The 16,840-nt window shown below is 33.4% G+C and overlaps 1 protein-coding gene across 4 annotated transcripts; it reads right to left on the bottom strand.

Moving 5' to 3' along the window:
* Nucleotides 1-3,846: 3,846 nt before the first annotated feature.
* Nucleotides 3,847-15,530, bottom strand: LOC139819789 (serine/threonine-protein phosphatase 4 regulatory subunit 4). 4 transcript variants are annotated; one of them, XM_071789511.1, is made up of 16 exons: nt 14,975-15,530; nt 13,819-14,069; nt 13,618-13,691; nt 13,224-13,330; nt 12,726-12,955; nt 12,477-12,599; nt 12,160-12,263; nt 11,856-12,047; nt 11,614-11,772; nt 11,356-11,538; nt 10,837-11,283; nt 10,654-10,768; nt 10,109-10,148; nt 9,983-9,996; nt 9,612-9,657; nt 3,847-9,368 (listed from the first exon to the last, which is right to left on the bottom strand). In XM_071789511.1, the coding sequence occupies exons 1-16, from the start codon at nt 15,019-15,021 to the stop codon at nt 7,937-7,939; spliced, it is 3,564 nt and encodes a 1,187-aa protein (XP_071645612.1). In that variant the 5' UTR covers nt 15,022-15,530; the 3' UTR covers nt 3,847-7,936. The 4 variants fall into 4 exon arrangements, with proteins under 4 accessions (XP_071645612.1, XP_071645611.1, XP_071645613.1 ...); XM_071789510.1 differs by having other exon boundaries at nt 9,923-9,996; XM_071789512.1 differs by having other exon boundaries at nt 3,847-8,897; nt 9,923-9,996; nt 14,975-15,528.
* Nucleotides 15,531-16,840: the final 1,310 nt, after the last annotated feature.

The following is a 16,840-nucleotide window of genomic DNA, read 5'->3' on the forward strand; positions in this document are numbered from 1 at the left end:
TCGTCGGCTAGCATTATGCAACAGCATTTTATAATTATTTATCGTCTAATCACATTCGAGAGAGCATGCCTCGCATTGAAGAATACATAACAACATTAAAATAAACGTATTTCTCGAGACTTATTTGGTGTCACGTATCGTATTTCGAAGCTCCGAATTTGTCGTCCAACGCCGCCCGTCGGCATTCGCAGCTACCTTTTTCTCGCTGGCTAGCATTATGCAACAGCATTTTATAATTATTTATCGTCTAATCACATTCGAGAGACCATGCCTCGTATTAAAGAATACATAACAACATTAAAACGAGACTTATTTGGTGTCACGTATCGTATTTCGAAGCTCCGAATTTGTCACCCAACGCCGCCCGTCGGCATTCGCAGCTACCTTTTTCTCTTTGGCTAGCATTATGCAACAGCATTTTACAATTCTTTATCGTCTAATCACATTCGAGCGACTATGCTTCGTATTAAAGAATACATAACGATATCAAAATAAACGTATTTCTCGAGACTTATTTGGTGTCGCGTATCGTATTTTGAAGCTTCGAATTTGTCACCCAACGCGGCTACCTTTTTCTTGTTATTTCTCTAACATTATGCAGCAACATTTTGAAACTCTTTAGCGTCTAATTACATCTGATAGAGCAAGTCTCGCATTAAAGCATACATAACAATGTTAAAATGAATATATTTCTCGAGATATGTCCCAGTGTCGTTCGTCGCATTTTGGAGCTTCTATATACAACATTTCCACCGAATCGGCCGAGCACGAGCACTGCACTCGTATAGTTTCAGTTATTCATACATATAGTTAGTTAGTACATACATTAAGTACATATACATATAAAAAAGTAATTAATAAAAACATTATTAATTTAACAAACAATAGATATTAATATTAAATTATTATAAAGTAATAGCGAGAAATGTATTATGCATTTGTTAAGACGCTTAAAAAACCATAAAAAATTATGAAAAAAATTTTAGGTTATGAGGAAAGCGAGAATCTCGAGTTTCGAGTCGTCTATAATTCCTCAGAAATCGCTCCTGTTACGCGGGAAGCATGTTGAGCGAGGAGGTTTTAGTAGAGGTATTCGAGCAGCGGCACGCCTACCCCCACTATTACCCATCGCCATTGCAACGGCGCACCGGGCGCGCGACGAGGATGCCCAGCCTACGGCCAATCAGAGCGCTGGCAGGTGTGCATAGGAGGGGGAGTAGGCTCCCGCGCTCTGACCAATAGCAGCGTGATTACGAGGAGGCAATGTGGGGTGGCAAGACCCGCGCTTAGAATACCTCCGTCAACCTCTTTGCTCATCCTGCTTTCCTGATATATCAGGAGTAAATTTCCGAGATTTCGCGGTGCGAAACCTGAGTTTCGCCTATCTTATCATCTAAATTAATTCTTTTATTAACTTTTATCATCTTCTAGCATCTCTACGGATGCATAATTAAATTCTCGTTGTTTTTTAAATTAAAATTTAAGATTGTAATATTGTATTAATCTAATGACCAATATGTTTAAGGGTTCTTTAATGCGAGACATGCTTTCTCGAATAACATTAGGTGATAAAAAGTTTTAAAGTGCTGTTACAAAATGGCGAACGACGAAAAGGATGGAAATCAGAAAAACGACGGACGACAATCAACGATTCTTGAGAAATATCTTTGTCTTAATGATTCGATTCTCCTCGCCTTTTTACAATACATTCTAAAACTTTTATCGTTTAATTCTTTTCAAGAAAGTTATATGTCTTATATCAAAGAACATATCAACGTTAGTATTAGCTCGTCGGTATTTGCAGCTACCTTTTTCTTGTTGTCTAACATTATGCAACTGCATTCTAAAACTCTTTATGTCAAATCTCGTTTGAGAGAGCATGAGTTGCATAAACGGTTACATAACAATGTTAAAATGAATATATTTCTCGAGATATGACCCAGTGTCGTTCAGCGCATTTCGCATTTCAAAACACCCGCGGAATACCTCCTGCAATCCGGACAACCTCCTTGCTCAACATGGTTTCCTGATATATCAGGAGTAAATTTCCGAGATTTCGCGGTGCGAAACCTGAGTTTCGTCTACTTTATCATCCGAATTAATTTTTCTATTAACTATTATTGTCTTCTAACGTCTCCACTGATGCATATATAAATTCTTGCTATTTTTTAATTATTATTTTAGATTATGGAATTCTATTAATCTAAGTATTATAGTTATTAATTATTATGTTAATAGTTATTAATTATGTTCTTTTGAATAATTTATGCGAATGCAAAATGCGGCAGAAAGTTTCGCATACTGAAATGTAAAACGTATATGTAACAGCATTTTGAAACTCTTTATTGTCAAATCTCGTTTGAGAGAGCATGATTTGCATTAACGGACACATAACAATGTTAAAATGAATACATTTCTCGAGATATGACCCAGTGTCGTTTAGCGCATTTCGCATTTCAAAACACCCGCGGAATACCTACTGCAATTCGGACAACCTCCTCGCTCAACATGCTTTCCTGATATATCAGGAGTAAATTTCCGAGATTTTGCGGTGCGAAACCTGAGTTTCGTCTACTTTATCAATTGAATTCTCACCTAACCTCTCAACCGAATAAATTGTTCTAATAATTTTTACGGTCTTTTATAGGTATCTCTAGGAGTACATAATCAAAATTACGACTATTGTTTAATTATAATCTAGGATTAAAGTATCTAATTTATTTACTTATTACTATATTTATTATACATATTTTTAAATTTTAAATAGCTATATATATAGTTATGTGAATTATACATACGCCAAAAGCGACGTCACAAATTGGATTTTATTTTTCAAAACAATTTAAAAAAAAAACTAGTTGTTAGCGTTTATTGGTTTATTAAACAAGCACTGTCAATATAATTAAAAATGTTTCTTGATTGTCTAATGTCACGCGTTGTTTTTAGTTAGAAGCTTTGTATTTCTTGTCGTTATATGCAATAGTATTCTAGATTTTCTTGTCATTTAAGTGTTTATAAGATTGTATGGGATGCATTAACAAATACGTAGAATGATTAATTATATTAACAATAATATTTCTCTAGACTGTTTCGCGCATTATTTTTCGAAGGTTTTTATTGTCCGCGTGCCATAATATTCTAAAACTATTTATCGTTGAAACTTTTAATGGCATGCATGCCATTCATTAACAAATATACATATAGCTTTATTAGTATAATAATTTTTCTCAAGAATCGTTTAGTTGCGTGTCGCTATTTTAAACTTCATGTTTTTTATCGATCTTTATTATGTAAATATTAGAAATGTTTAGAACTGAATGCTTTGCAAGAATAAAGAATGGTTCTCGGGAATCATCCAATTATGTATTATATATGTTCCAATATTGCAATTATCTTTTATGTTAAACGCAGAAATGTATATTTCACCTTTTAAAATCTAATTATTTATTATGCATCTATTGCGTCTCGAAAAACCGGACGTAAATGAAGACTTAAGTTGTATTAATTTAATAAATTCTGTTAATTAATTTTATTATCTATAGCCAAGAAGTGATATGGGTAATAATTATAAAAAGAAAAAATAGTTTCACAATATTTTATTAAATCGCAAAAAAAAAACATATACTTATTTATAAATTCTGCATAATGAATCATGATTTTAATATCGCATAATAAATTAATTATTAAGATATTTTTATCAGATATTTGTGTATAACTTTTCTTTAATCAAGAATACTTTCCATTAATAAAATGGTGATAAAAATTAAAAAAAGCTGCTAAAGAAACTATAAGAATATAAATCTCTTGTAAGTTATGCAATTGAATAAAAGTTCTGCAAATTCGATATTCAAATACAATACGTTTAATTTATTAATGATATAACGTGTATTATATCGAAGCGTATTCACGGTAACATTGACTGTTAATAATCTATAGCTCCAACCTTTATTTCTCTCGCATTAACTATATTTTTATTACAGATATACTTCACAAAAATACAATTTCACATATTTCTTATTTTTATAGGAGTAGTATGAGTAATAAAAATATCGTTTCACAAATATTCGATTCCATATGTTCGTTAGTATAACATGAATAATTCTTCTTTTATTGAATAACTTTGTTGTCATCACAGTTTTTATCTTTCCTAATGCAGTACACAATTCTTGAAACAAGGTAATTTATACGGTTAATTAGAGAAAATGTCGCGCTTATTTATCTAATTTATGTATGTAAGCATATTAAAATAAATAAGTGTATATGTGTTGTAATAAATCCGTGTTACAGTTTTAATAATTACTCTCGTTTATATGTAGAAACAATTTAACGGTGCGTAAACTTTGCATTAACTTTTGCTACTTCTCTTTGCTTTTTGGCATAAAAGTTAATTTATAATGTCACGTATTTGTATAAAAATAAATAATAGCATTTAAGCAGATAAAAGATAAAATTGTACCTATACACACATTTTGATCTTTCCATCATTCAAATATAATCTTCAAATTAATTTGTTTCCTTCGTACTACGAGTCTCTTCATGTGGCTCTTGTATAATTGTATATTTAAATATTCATATCAATATATCTCTCTAAATTGTAAATTTCTCTTATACGAACTTTTTTTTTAAATAGTGGATGCGTTTGCTTTGCATATAAATAGACCGTAATAAGGAACTAGAGCGCAAACTAGACTACAAAAAATATGTTTATATGTGCATTTGAGAATATATACGCGCGTCATTGTTAATTACATCGGTTATTACATCGATTATTACACATTGGTGTTCTATCACGACAATCGTCGACATTACATGTTGTGTTTTCTATTATCGAAACTTATTAATCGAGTTATGAGCCGTCGCTCTTGGTTGTGCAGAAAAGATATAATATATCGTTGATCATTCGTCAAGATCAAAATTATTCAATGTTCGTGTCCATACGATATGTATAATATCTAAATTATCCGCTTCAAAAAAATATAATGTGTATATTTCAGATTTTCAGCACTTTATTTATCATATCTCATAATGTTCTCGTACGAATTCGAATTGAAATATCGCAAATTAAGATATATCATTGGGTCCTTTCCATTTAGTGACACAAGTCGACTTATTAAATGTTCTGTCTTTACTTATTGAATGTCAAGAAAGATAGAATGACATGTCGACTTGTGTCACTAAATAAAAAGCACTCATTATAAATCTTGTTTGCGACTAATTTCGTAGCACATTTTATATTTGCAGATACAAAAAATAAACAACGAAAGATAGTCGAAAAACGAAGTCTTATAGCAATATATAACAAAAATTAAATCGTACATAATTAAACAAACGTCACTGAAGAGAGAACTTATTCTAAATTTATACAAACTCTTATTACTATATTATCAGGTATACTAATGTAATAAAATATATAAAACTTAAACTTTTAAATCCGTATTTTCCGCTTCTATGTGATCCATACTGAGAATGTTCTATGCTCTGTTAATAAACTGTTTAATAAATTCAATGGCACTTGCATAACATAATATATATTATGTTATGTGAGCTATACATATATGTATATATGTATACATATGTGGATTTAGTACGATATACATATGTGTACATATGTAAATTTAGTACATTTTAAGTCTTTTTTATTAACTAAAATTAAAAAACTTTTAAAATGTACTAAATTCACAATGTATACATATATATCTTCTTCGCAGGAAGCTGTGATAAAACATTATGCATTTTCGTAGATGTAAAGTGAAAATGTAAATATATTTTCTATTTTCTGTTCTCAAATTCATGGCTTCGTAGAACCTTCTTTATTAAGAGCTGATCAAATCTCAATATAAGAGATAAAAAATATATTATTTACCTATATTGATCTTCATCAAAATTAGTAACTTGTACTCCTATATATTTATAGAGGAAACGCTTTTTATACAAAAAAATTACAACTTGGAAAAATCATATCAATATAAGAACGAGAATGTTTCATTAATACATATCTTTTTTCTGTTTTTAAAAAGATCCCTACAAACAATATAATTAAAAAAACCGATATAATTTTTACATTGTTTAAAAAATATTTACTTTTAATGGAATATTCTTAGTACATACATATGCATATGTACATATATATATATACACATACGTATTTATGGGAAATATAGTCATAACTTGAGGTTTGTGCAATCTAAACTGAAATTAAACCGAACGTATGTACACTTAAAGTTCGTATTTTTCAATGTATAAATTATTAATATCTTAGTATCTATTTTTTGTTTGTAACTAATATAATTTAATATTTATTTTAAATCATAAATTAATTAAACATTTTTTCTTAAATATTAAACGTATCATTGTAATTCGTACAGAAATTTCTTTTTTTATTAGAGTATTAGATCATACCATCTTATAGTCTTTGGTCAATTTTAAATGTAAACAATTAACTTAAATGATTAACGTTAAATTAAATAATTATTGAAAATAGTAACTATATTAAGATAAATATACAAAAAAAGTTATGGATTAGAAAGAAGATAACAAATATACTCTTCTCAAATCATGACTATATCTTTCCAGACCTTTCATGGACTATATTTATACAGACTAGACTCTAGTACTAACTTTTAGAGTACTCAAAATCTATTTTTATTTGATAATATTTTGTCCTAAACTCTAGAAGAATAATCCAGTTCCATAACAATAACCGTTTTTAGTGTTATTAACAATTAGAACTTATAGCCTTATTGTGACGGAGGTCAATATCGTTAAATACGCAATTTTTAAGTAAAATAAAAGTTTCTTCTGTTTTTTCATTTTATATAATTTTTAATCGCAGAATCTAAAAAGCAGTCTTTCAAAATAAACGCGCATCTTTTTATCTTCAATATAAAGTCAGAATATGACTTCTTCTGAGACATAAAAATGTTTTTACGAAAAGCATAATTTGTGTGTGTGATTCAATCGATAAAATACTAAATTAACATAATTATTTTATCGTATAAGTACATAGGGCCATTTCACAGGCAATCAGTATTATATAAGACATAAATATTCTAATAAAATAAAATGCTCATCTTGTTGCACTAATTAACACTTTAAAATACTGCTTGTAAAAGTAACTACGTCTAATTTTAAGTTAAAAATAATTAGACAAAATGTAAAGGCTTTAATAACGCTCTTAATATTTCTAATCAACTGCATAGAAAAAATTTAAATTATATAAAATTTGATAAAACAAAAAGTTATAATTATTTGTATTAATCTAGAGATATAAATAAAACAAACTATTATATAGAAAAGGCACGATATAGAAAAAATGCCACGTTATTCAGTAAATTATAAAAATATATCTTGTGGAGTAGATCAGAGGTAATGTTAAAAATTGATACGTTAACAATTCATATTAAGATTGTTATACATGTTAAATTTAATTTCATTAGTCAATAATTAAAATTTGTATACATTCTCAAAACGATTGTTATGCCAAATTTTTCTAGATAATTTCATTTATAAGATTTGATTTTTTAAAATCTTATGTCTCAACAAATTATTAATAATGTTAAAATGCGGTTTTATATATAAATTTAACCAAAATTAGCAATACATATTGTACTACATGGTTTAAAAATAAATAAAATAGGTTCTATCATATGTTATTGGCATTGAACACTGTGAGACCATTATACATTTGACTGCAATGTCATATGTTTACTGAAAATTCGTTGCGTAAAATAAAATTTTGCTAATCAAATTTATACTGAATCATAAGCTTCGCTTAAATAAGAAAAAACTCCAAAGAAATTGTTACGTATAATTTTCAATCAGCTTAGACCTCTTATTGAAAATTTAAAGCTGCATACAAAGCTCATCGTATATAGTCGCTAAATGTAGTTGTGGAAGAGTTGTAGAAATTATGTGGTACGTAACAGAACTATACTTTTCATAGTTTTTTCATCAACAAGTGAACAGGATATCTTTCCCTACTTCTTGATGTTATTCCTGTACTACTATGTGCCGTTTGAGAATATAATAGCATCCTACATAATTTGTCGATCTCTTCGTCACTCGAGCTAAATCTATTCAAATGTCTGTCATTAGCAGAACTACGAGAATCATCACAGTTCTCAATGTCAAATCTTAATCGCGATTCTACGTGTACAGGGCTAGATGCTCTGGTGGCAGGCGCGGTCCTGCTACGAGATTCAACATTTCTCAAAGGGATTTTACTAAGACCCTGATTATGATTTACATCCAGTGTTGAAAAATATCCTTTTACAGCACGACGTACCGTGGTATGATCTTCCAGACTGTGACGCTTCACGATCTGCTTCGTTTCTTTAGTATCGGGAAGCTTCAAACTGAAATTCGTGGAATGACGTTTGGTTCGATCCAGCGCGCATTTAGAGTTAGTAAACTTTAATTTGTCTTTATCCAGTATCAAAGAATTTCTTTTCAATTTCTCGTCTAGAGATCTGTCCTGGCTAGAGTCCCACCCGAATCTAGTTCTTCCGTGCGGAGCGGAGTACCTTTTAGTCCTCGCATCGGTCTTGGACAGGTGCTGGTCACTCAAATTCTCCTTCACCATGTTGCGTTGTCGCAAGCCCTCTTCATAATCTATCGAAATTGATGTGCTTCTCAACGAGTCACTCTCACTTGTTCCACGTTTCATACAATCTTCGTATTCAACGGAGGAATGTCTCTTAAATTTCCCCTTATCGAAATTCACGCTGCTCCGTCTAGGCCGAATCGTAGTATTTAGTTGCCTCCTTGTAGCAATAAAATCTTGCAAATGCGGAATTTTTGACGTACTTTGAGAAACGGAGAATTGGGTGGGTATCCTAATACCAGCATCTACCAGGAATTCATCGTCTGACTGCATCACGGACATTTCCGGCATGGAGCTAAAAGCCCAACAGGAATTATAGTGAGCTGCGTTTGTTAGTGCCCTTAAAGCGGCGAAGTTCGGAGCTCTATCCTTGCCACTAATGTTAGTAGAAAATTCATGCGGATAGTCCCGTGTAGGTACGGAATGTTGCTGCGGCTCTTGCTTATTCTCTTTTACAAGCGACAGAAAAAAAGATTTGGTAAAAGCGGAAGGACTATATTCGTTCGCTTGGACTGACTGTTTTCTAAACTTTGCGTGGTCGTTGTCGGTATCGTAATATGAACGGTATTGGGAGTCGCTTTCATACTCTTGTTCACAAGCATCCGGCAATGTCAAGAGAGCCTGGAATACTGCTAACTTGGAGCAGCTACATTGCGGCTTAGGCGTAATATAATCATTAGATGATCCATTCACAAAGTCAAAATGCGATGTATTAGTATGCGAGTTGACATGCCCTACTTTTTCCCAAGGATGTGTTAGTTGGATTCTGTTAAATATAAAGCAGACATAACTTAAAATTAGTTAGAGTTAACAAAACACTCATTCATACTTTAGCACATATTGATAAAAAGTCTTTAAATAACAATAAGTATATTTAGCTGTCCATAATATTCATTAAGCAGTTGTAAAATTTTAATTTAAGCACATAAAACTAATTATGTTATCTTTAAACATGCATTAGTTTTATACTCTTCTGAAGTATTTCTTTTCCAAGTTAAATCCTCCTTACCTCGTTTTTAAGCTTTCGATTGCTTGACGCGAAGATGTAGTTCCATCTGTAAGACATCATTATTTTATTAGGACAATTAATAATTATTAATAGCTGCTACAAATGGTCTCATATTTTCTTTTTTTTATTCAATCAAGTTCTGATTAGCATTAGTTAAAATCCGATTAACTAATTACTTTCTTCAATCGCTAACAATTAAAAATTTGTACTTTGAAAAATGGCTCGGGCTTGCAAAACAGATGACAGGATTACTTGGATACGAATTTCCGCTTCTCAACTTCTGTTATCATTAAATAATATGAGTTGCTTACATTTAATTAGTAATGATTTTGTTTCATGTAATGCTTCCTTATTCTTCATTAAATGCTCACCTTTTGACTGTGATCTGAAACATAAATTTGCATAGCTTTATTTAATAAAAGCTTTAATAATCCGAGAACAGATTCGATGTTATTATTATTTAATAAATTAACATATATAATTTAAATTCAACTTACAATCCTCTTGTAGAACTATCAGTTCCTGTTCTTGTCCAACCTAAACAAATATTATTCAATTATTTCAATTCTTAGTAAATATTCAGTTTTTTCTGATTATCATCATTAGACATTGAGTGCGTTCCGGCAAAACACCGCTACTGAAACGCTACCGTAGCGCTACACAGCCAATAATCAGTAACGTTAACTATAGAATAGCACTACAAAATATAGCAAAAAAACTTGAAAAAGCTGTAACGTTTCAGTAGCGGTGTCTTGCCGGAACGCACTCATTTTTAATTGCTTGTAAAAGTTAAAAAGTTCTGACCACTTATTGCTATTAAATAATGAACAAATTGTATATAATCAAATAAAATACATTCCGCGATTCAAAACATAAATTATGTAATTGATGATATATTTGTATGAGCATGGGCATATTTCGTAATTAGTTAAGAATCTCTATCTAATCATATGTAATTTACTAATATTTTCAACTTAATAATGTTTAATCAATAAAGATAACAAACATCGAACATCACTGGATAATATATATTTAATAATACCTTTCTTTACTATAGTTCCACTTCCTGGTTTTCCTGCACCTATTCCCGACAACTTCTTTTCTTCTTCCAACTTTTTGGCATCTTCCACATCTTGTCTGGTAAGCTTCGTTGTTAACTATACAAAACATTGTATTCAGAAAAAGATATCTCTCCTATAAATTGTATATTCATTAAGTTGCTTACACTCTGGCCCTCGTACTTGACATCCATCTCATCTAACTTCTGTGTAACGCTCTTTAAAATAAATAGTACGTCTCTATCCTTTTCGTTGTTGATCAAATGTCTCACGACCGACTCCAATGATGTCAGTAATTTCTTATCGGTCGGCATCCACAACTGATTTTTCAATTGTGGCAGTAGAGATACTACTTTCATTCTTATATTAGCTATCGGATCTTCAGCCAGATTCAATAAAACAATGAAGAAATGTTCTTTAAAATATACAGAAGAAAAAATTTCCAGTGCTTCGACCATCATACGAACAAACATCATTCTCACGTAACAATCAGGATTATTGGCTAAATCTGTAAAGATTCTACTACGCAGTTCTGCTCTTTGTATGGGTTTCATATTGTATCGTAGAAGGAGAAGAAAAAGTGTTCCTGCAGCAAGACGTACCGGTATTGGCCGCTGAAATTTTCAAATTGCATCTACATATTTCATAAAACAATAAAATTTTAAAGAATGAAATTATACACTTACTGCATGTAAAATTCTGGAGAAAGCCATTGGAATAAAGTACGAGTATATAAAATCACTGGGAAAACATTTAGGTAAAATCTCTAGTTGCGCGTGCATTAATGATGCCAGCCTCCAATTGTGTGTACCCGCAACTTCAGCTTCACATTTTAATAAAGCTTTACCTATTTCCATCAAAGAAGAATCCTGCAATGAATAATACAGTATCTTAAGAACTGGAACTTATTTTGAATTACAAACTATATGATAAAATTGAATTACCATTCTATCTGTTCCAAGAGCTTGACTTTCGGCTAAGCATTCCAACGTTAATCCTATATGAGGAATTAAACCCTGCAGCACTTCCTCGGAATCATCTTTTAGCAATTTTATTAAATTTCCTTTTATCCGTGCACTTTTCGGCCCTAGGACCTTTGACACCTACAAAAAAATGATTGTTTTATTATACATACATATAGTTTTATTATACATGGTTATAATTTAACAAGTGTATTTAATCTTACTTCGTGAATTCCACACGCAACGGTTTTTCGAACCATATAATAATGATCACTTGTCAGTGCATCAAATGTTGTAAGTATTGCATCTACATCTTCCGAAGAGCCTGATACGAAAATAAACATTGCTGGCAAATTAAATGCACAATGTCTTCTGCATTCGACATATCTTTCATCCTGTGTAGGATTGCTGCTAATCTACGAAATTAGATAATAAATTATTTCTAATGGATATTTTACAGAAAAATAGTTGTATATGTATAATGTACATATACTTATTTTATAATTTATAATATATATATATACTTACAAACGTAAAGTGTGGTTTCTCTTTTTTCAGTGATGGTATTCCCATTTGTGCAAGTTGTTGAAAGTAATTTATGAACCATGCTTTCTCGAACATTGATAAACACTCTGAAAATATATTCATTACATACATATGCCATTCTTATCATTTAAATATTTAAGTACATAGTGCTGTCAATATATAGGGAAGAAGGAGGCATTTTAGGACAGAGGCAGTTTAGGACATCTCGAATAAAGAACAAATTGAAAAAGATATGAGCTTTAAGAAAAAAAGTGTCCTACAGTGCCCCCCCTTTCCCCCATACAAGGGTTACTTCTTACTTTCTAGGCCAAGTACAAGTTTTCCCAGCTCTTGCGCTATTATACATATCACATTATCTTCCGATTTAGCTGCATTTTCACATAGCTTCTTAATAAGTGGGGCTATTATATTTTTTATTGTATCTGTAAACAATTTATGTTCAAATTAATTTCTTTTCGCTACTTGATTTGTGTCAAGTGTGTTATCGTGTTTACGCAATTTTTATGCTATTAAAACATAAAATTGCTCCAAAATATATAATTACTCACCTTCCTGAAGATGAGGTAGTAAATACACTATTGTCTGTACAGAGGCGTATCTTACACTGCTTTCTTCGTCACTTGCTAATTCTACAAGAGATGGTAGTAAAGCAGGTTTTACAGATTCAGCACCGAGACCTTCCGCAACAAAACGTAGCTGCAAACAGATACTAGCTCGCACTTCACTGCTTACATCCTGACAAAGGGAGTGCACCGTTGGTAGAACTTCCTTCTGTATCCTAATAACAATTTTAATAATAGTACATTTATTTATTAAATAGAATGTATAAAGAATGAATTATAAATTATTTAAATATTTTATATAAATTTTTGGTTTAAATATTTCTTTTACATCACAAAAGTATAATAGGCAATTGTCTGGTCAATATGATCTAAATTAGTTCCGCTAATAACTAAATGTTATTGAATAATTTTGAATAACTAAATACATTAAGATTTTATTATGCATAAATTTATGAAAGCAATTGTATATTCGAATATACTCACATAGCAGAATCAAATCGTGTACAAATCTTTCCCAATAACCTGCTGCACGTTATCCTGGAGTAGATAGGTTGTGACAATTGTCCCTTACTTATAGTCAATGGAAGAATCTGTATGTGAGAGTGTTCTTGTTACCATCCATCCAAAAGAGTGCTATGTTGTTACACATTCACAGCGATTTAATATCTCAAACATTGATCTATAGTACATATATAATACTTTCTTTTTAAGTTTCTATTTGCAAACACTTGATTTGTATTTTATTTATATCATTAGTTTCTTCAGATTTGGTTTCTGTCAATATGTACTAAATAAATGAAAGAATTGTTTTCTTTTCCATCTATCTATTTAAACAAATTGCTAAGTATGTCAATTTTTTTAAATTGCCTTTACAAACCTGTGCTCTTATGACTTCTACCGGCAGTAATTCTATCACATCCAGTAAGGTCTCCAACCATGCATGACAGATAACTTTAACATAGACACATACAACAAGAGTTAGAGACAGATATTGCGATAACAGGCGAATATTCAACTTTTAACTATAAAAAATACTGCATTCTAAGGTAACAATTATTTAAAAATAAAATGTGTTTACCTGGGTCGCGGCTCTCTAAAGAATTTAATATGCTTTGAAGGAATGTCTGACTAAAAACATTATGGCTGACTAATTTCTGTTCTAAAATCGTTTTGAATGTGGATGACGCTGCTATGTGAAACTCGGTTGACGCAGTAGCCAGAGACTGCTGCATCTTAGGTACCACTCGAGACATACATGATTGCGTGTCGGTAGCTAGAAGACTTGGTAAACTTTGTATAACACTAAGTTTCTGGATCTCATCTCCCTTCCTGTGAAAAAAAGAAAAAAATGTCAATGCGCTTTCTTAAGAACCAACACAGCTGTCATTCATCCGTAGCCTTTTCTGATCGCTTTCTCATTTACATGACACGTGAAATTACTATTCTCATTACTATACTTTCAAACAAATTAATGTACACATACATATAATATGTACCAAAAGTCTCAGGCAGCGTATATCAATCACATTTAATTAATCAATACTTTTGTCACGTTGTTGTATCGTGACACGTCTGAATTAACGAAAGACGAAAACAGAATTCTTATGCCACGCAACACATTCAGTCGTTTGCGAGAGTTTAATTCCAAGCATCCCGACGGGCCTCCAATCAATTACAAAACTTGGTGAATCACCCGTTTGTTTCAGAGACACAGAAAAATGTTTGGATTATCAAGTAAAGCAAGTTTCGTGATTCCAGACGTTTACACGGGTCAGGCAACTCAAACATCGAATAAAAAACTTATATAACAAATTGTCCGTCAAGTCCGACTTTCGGCACACCCCGTATACCACGCGCTAAGGTACACACAATATAATTTACGGGAGAGACAGCCGCGCGGCGTGTGTGGTTAACCTAAATATCCACGGCGAGTTTCGCGAATCGTTCGCGATCCTGGCATCGTTCGCGCGTCGCGACGACGCTCGCGCGGGGCACGTCGTCTTTAAAGGACTATAATTAGCGCACTTAACTGTGACAGGACAGCGTGTGCGCGCTCCTTGAACGACGCGCGGCTATTTTTAGGAAAGAACGCGCGCGCGCGCGCGCGCGCGGGGGACGAGAAGGGTAACAAACTCGACTCCCGGCGAAGGGGGTGTGAAAACTCACGATCGACCGACGGGACGGGGGGGTAGGGCACGCGTGGGAAAAAAAAAAAACAACGCGGAGGTACTCACGGATCGGACGCGATCTCGTACGGGGCTTCATCTCCCTCTTGCAGCATTTTCGAGGCGCATCTTAGTCATCGACTCGTCGTCGCGGCCAGCGAGCGCGGCGGGATCGATCAGGTTCGCGGTTCCGGGAAAAGATACCTCTCACGCGAACGGCACGATTGGCACGCGCGTGTTCATTGACAGCGCGCGCGGACGAGGGAAGCACGCGCGACACGCGAACGCCGCGAGAACGCGAATGACAACTGAACGGGGGGAGCGAGGCGCAGGGCGCAGGCCGCGATTTCTCTCTCTCTCTTTCTTTCTTTCCTTCTTTCTCTCTCCGAGCGCCTATCGATCACAATTCCGCACTCGCGGCTGCTCGCGGCCGGATTGCGTACCAGCGCGACTGGAGCGCGCACGAATCCGCGCCGAACCGACACGAGCGCGGCCCACGCATCAATTCAACTGGGCGGCGAGGAGACGCGCACGTTGTAACAACGGTCGCACGTCGCACATCGCTGCGTCGCACACGTCGCCGTGACGCATCGCGGATGCGATGCACCGCGATGCACGTTGCACACGGCTGGCATATGGCGCGCGCCGGGGGCGCTCGGTTGCGTAACCCGCTGCGCGGCACAAAAGATGATTTAACGATCGCGTCATCGGGCAATCCGATGCGCCGGCCCCGACGCGTCGGGAAAAAGCATCCGCACGCCGAATGTTGTCCCCGCAGGGTTGGGCGGAAATATAATTTACATCTACTGTATGTGTAATGTAAATTATGTTTATTGCGTGTCTGTAAACGATGAATATGTAAACGATGAATAATCTGCAGGACTCAATGGATCGTTGAACGTACAAATTCCGTCAGAAATATCGGAAACTTATTATTGCGTCTTGTATGCAATTTTATTTTCAGGCACAATTTTCAGGACGCTACGGAACGATTAACAATAGTTTTGGATATTTCAAGTTTACACCTATGAAAAAAAAATAAACGTATATAGCGCACTAGCGTGTGCATATTGCAATCCCTTGTTCATTTCTAGCAAGTAAATTAATCTCTCAATGTACTTTAATCTCGGTTTAATTTGCCTTTTATCTCTTTTTAGTTCTAAGAATTGGAAAGAGATAAAAAGGTATCCGTTTGCTTCGTGCGAAATTAAGCCGTTCCTGTTAATGCAATAATCGCACTTTATCTTATAATAGTTTTCTTATGTAGATTTATAAAGAAATACGAAACTGTGATACATCATAAAATTGAAGTACTCGTAAACTTGAACATTTCAATAATTTCTTGCAGATTTACAAAAGTTTAATGATTGCCGGATGGATCGTTAATTATCGCTTGAGTGCATGTACGTCGTTATATCAGAGAATATCCGCTACCTTGAAAACACGCTTATGTTCGCGAGATTTAATTAACGCCATGCCGACCTTGTTTCGGCAATCGCAGGCAAATTATGCATTTCCAATCAAGGTCCCAACAGGTCGACTCGTCGAGGCCAATGTATATATAAAATTGCTCTCGCGTGCCGAATTCGAGAGCATTAGAAACTTTTAACAAATAATTTTAACGCTCGTACTTAACGTTTGCACTCGTGCAACAATGAAGAAAAATATCAATAACGATGGAAACAGAAATTAAAAAAAAATGTATCACAGATACCAGAATTTTATCTTCGAATTAGCAGAGGATTATTTAAAAACACTAATGTCAGTTAGTTCGATTATATTATTAATTTTAAATTTTTAATCTCTACTTACAAGAGAATATGGAGCGCTCTATCTATAGGTCTCCTTTCCAAGTTAGCATCCAAGGAGTGCTTTCGCAACTGTTCTTCATTCTGAGTAAGGATATTTAAATGAGGTCGACGAGGCGTGAAACTG

This window comes from Temnothorax longispinosus, chromosome 9 (assembly GCF_030848805.1).
Source record: "Temnothorax longispinosus isolate EJ_2023e chromosome 9, Tlon_JGU_v1, whole genome shotgun sequence".
NCBI lineage: Eukaryota > Metazoa > Arthropoda > Insecta > Hymenoptera > Formicidae > Temnothorax > Temnothorax longispinosus.

What these genes read in the sequence shown, in the direction of transcription:
- LOC139819789 (XM_071789510.1), bottom strand. Translation starts at nt 15,021, where the DNA reads ATGCTGCAAGAGGGAGATGAAGCCCCGTACGAGATCGCGTCCGATCC. An exon ending in TTTAGAGAGCCGCGACCCAG is followed by an intron (nt 13,692 to 13,818) that starts GTAAACACATTT and finishes TCTATGTTAAAG; the next exon opens with TTATCTGTCATGCATGGTTG. An exon ending in ACTTGTACTTGGCCTAGAAA is followed by an intron (nt 12,264 to 12,476) that starts GTAAGAAGTAAC and finishes ATATATTTTCAG; the next exon opens with AGTGTTTATCAATGTTCGAG.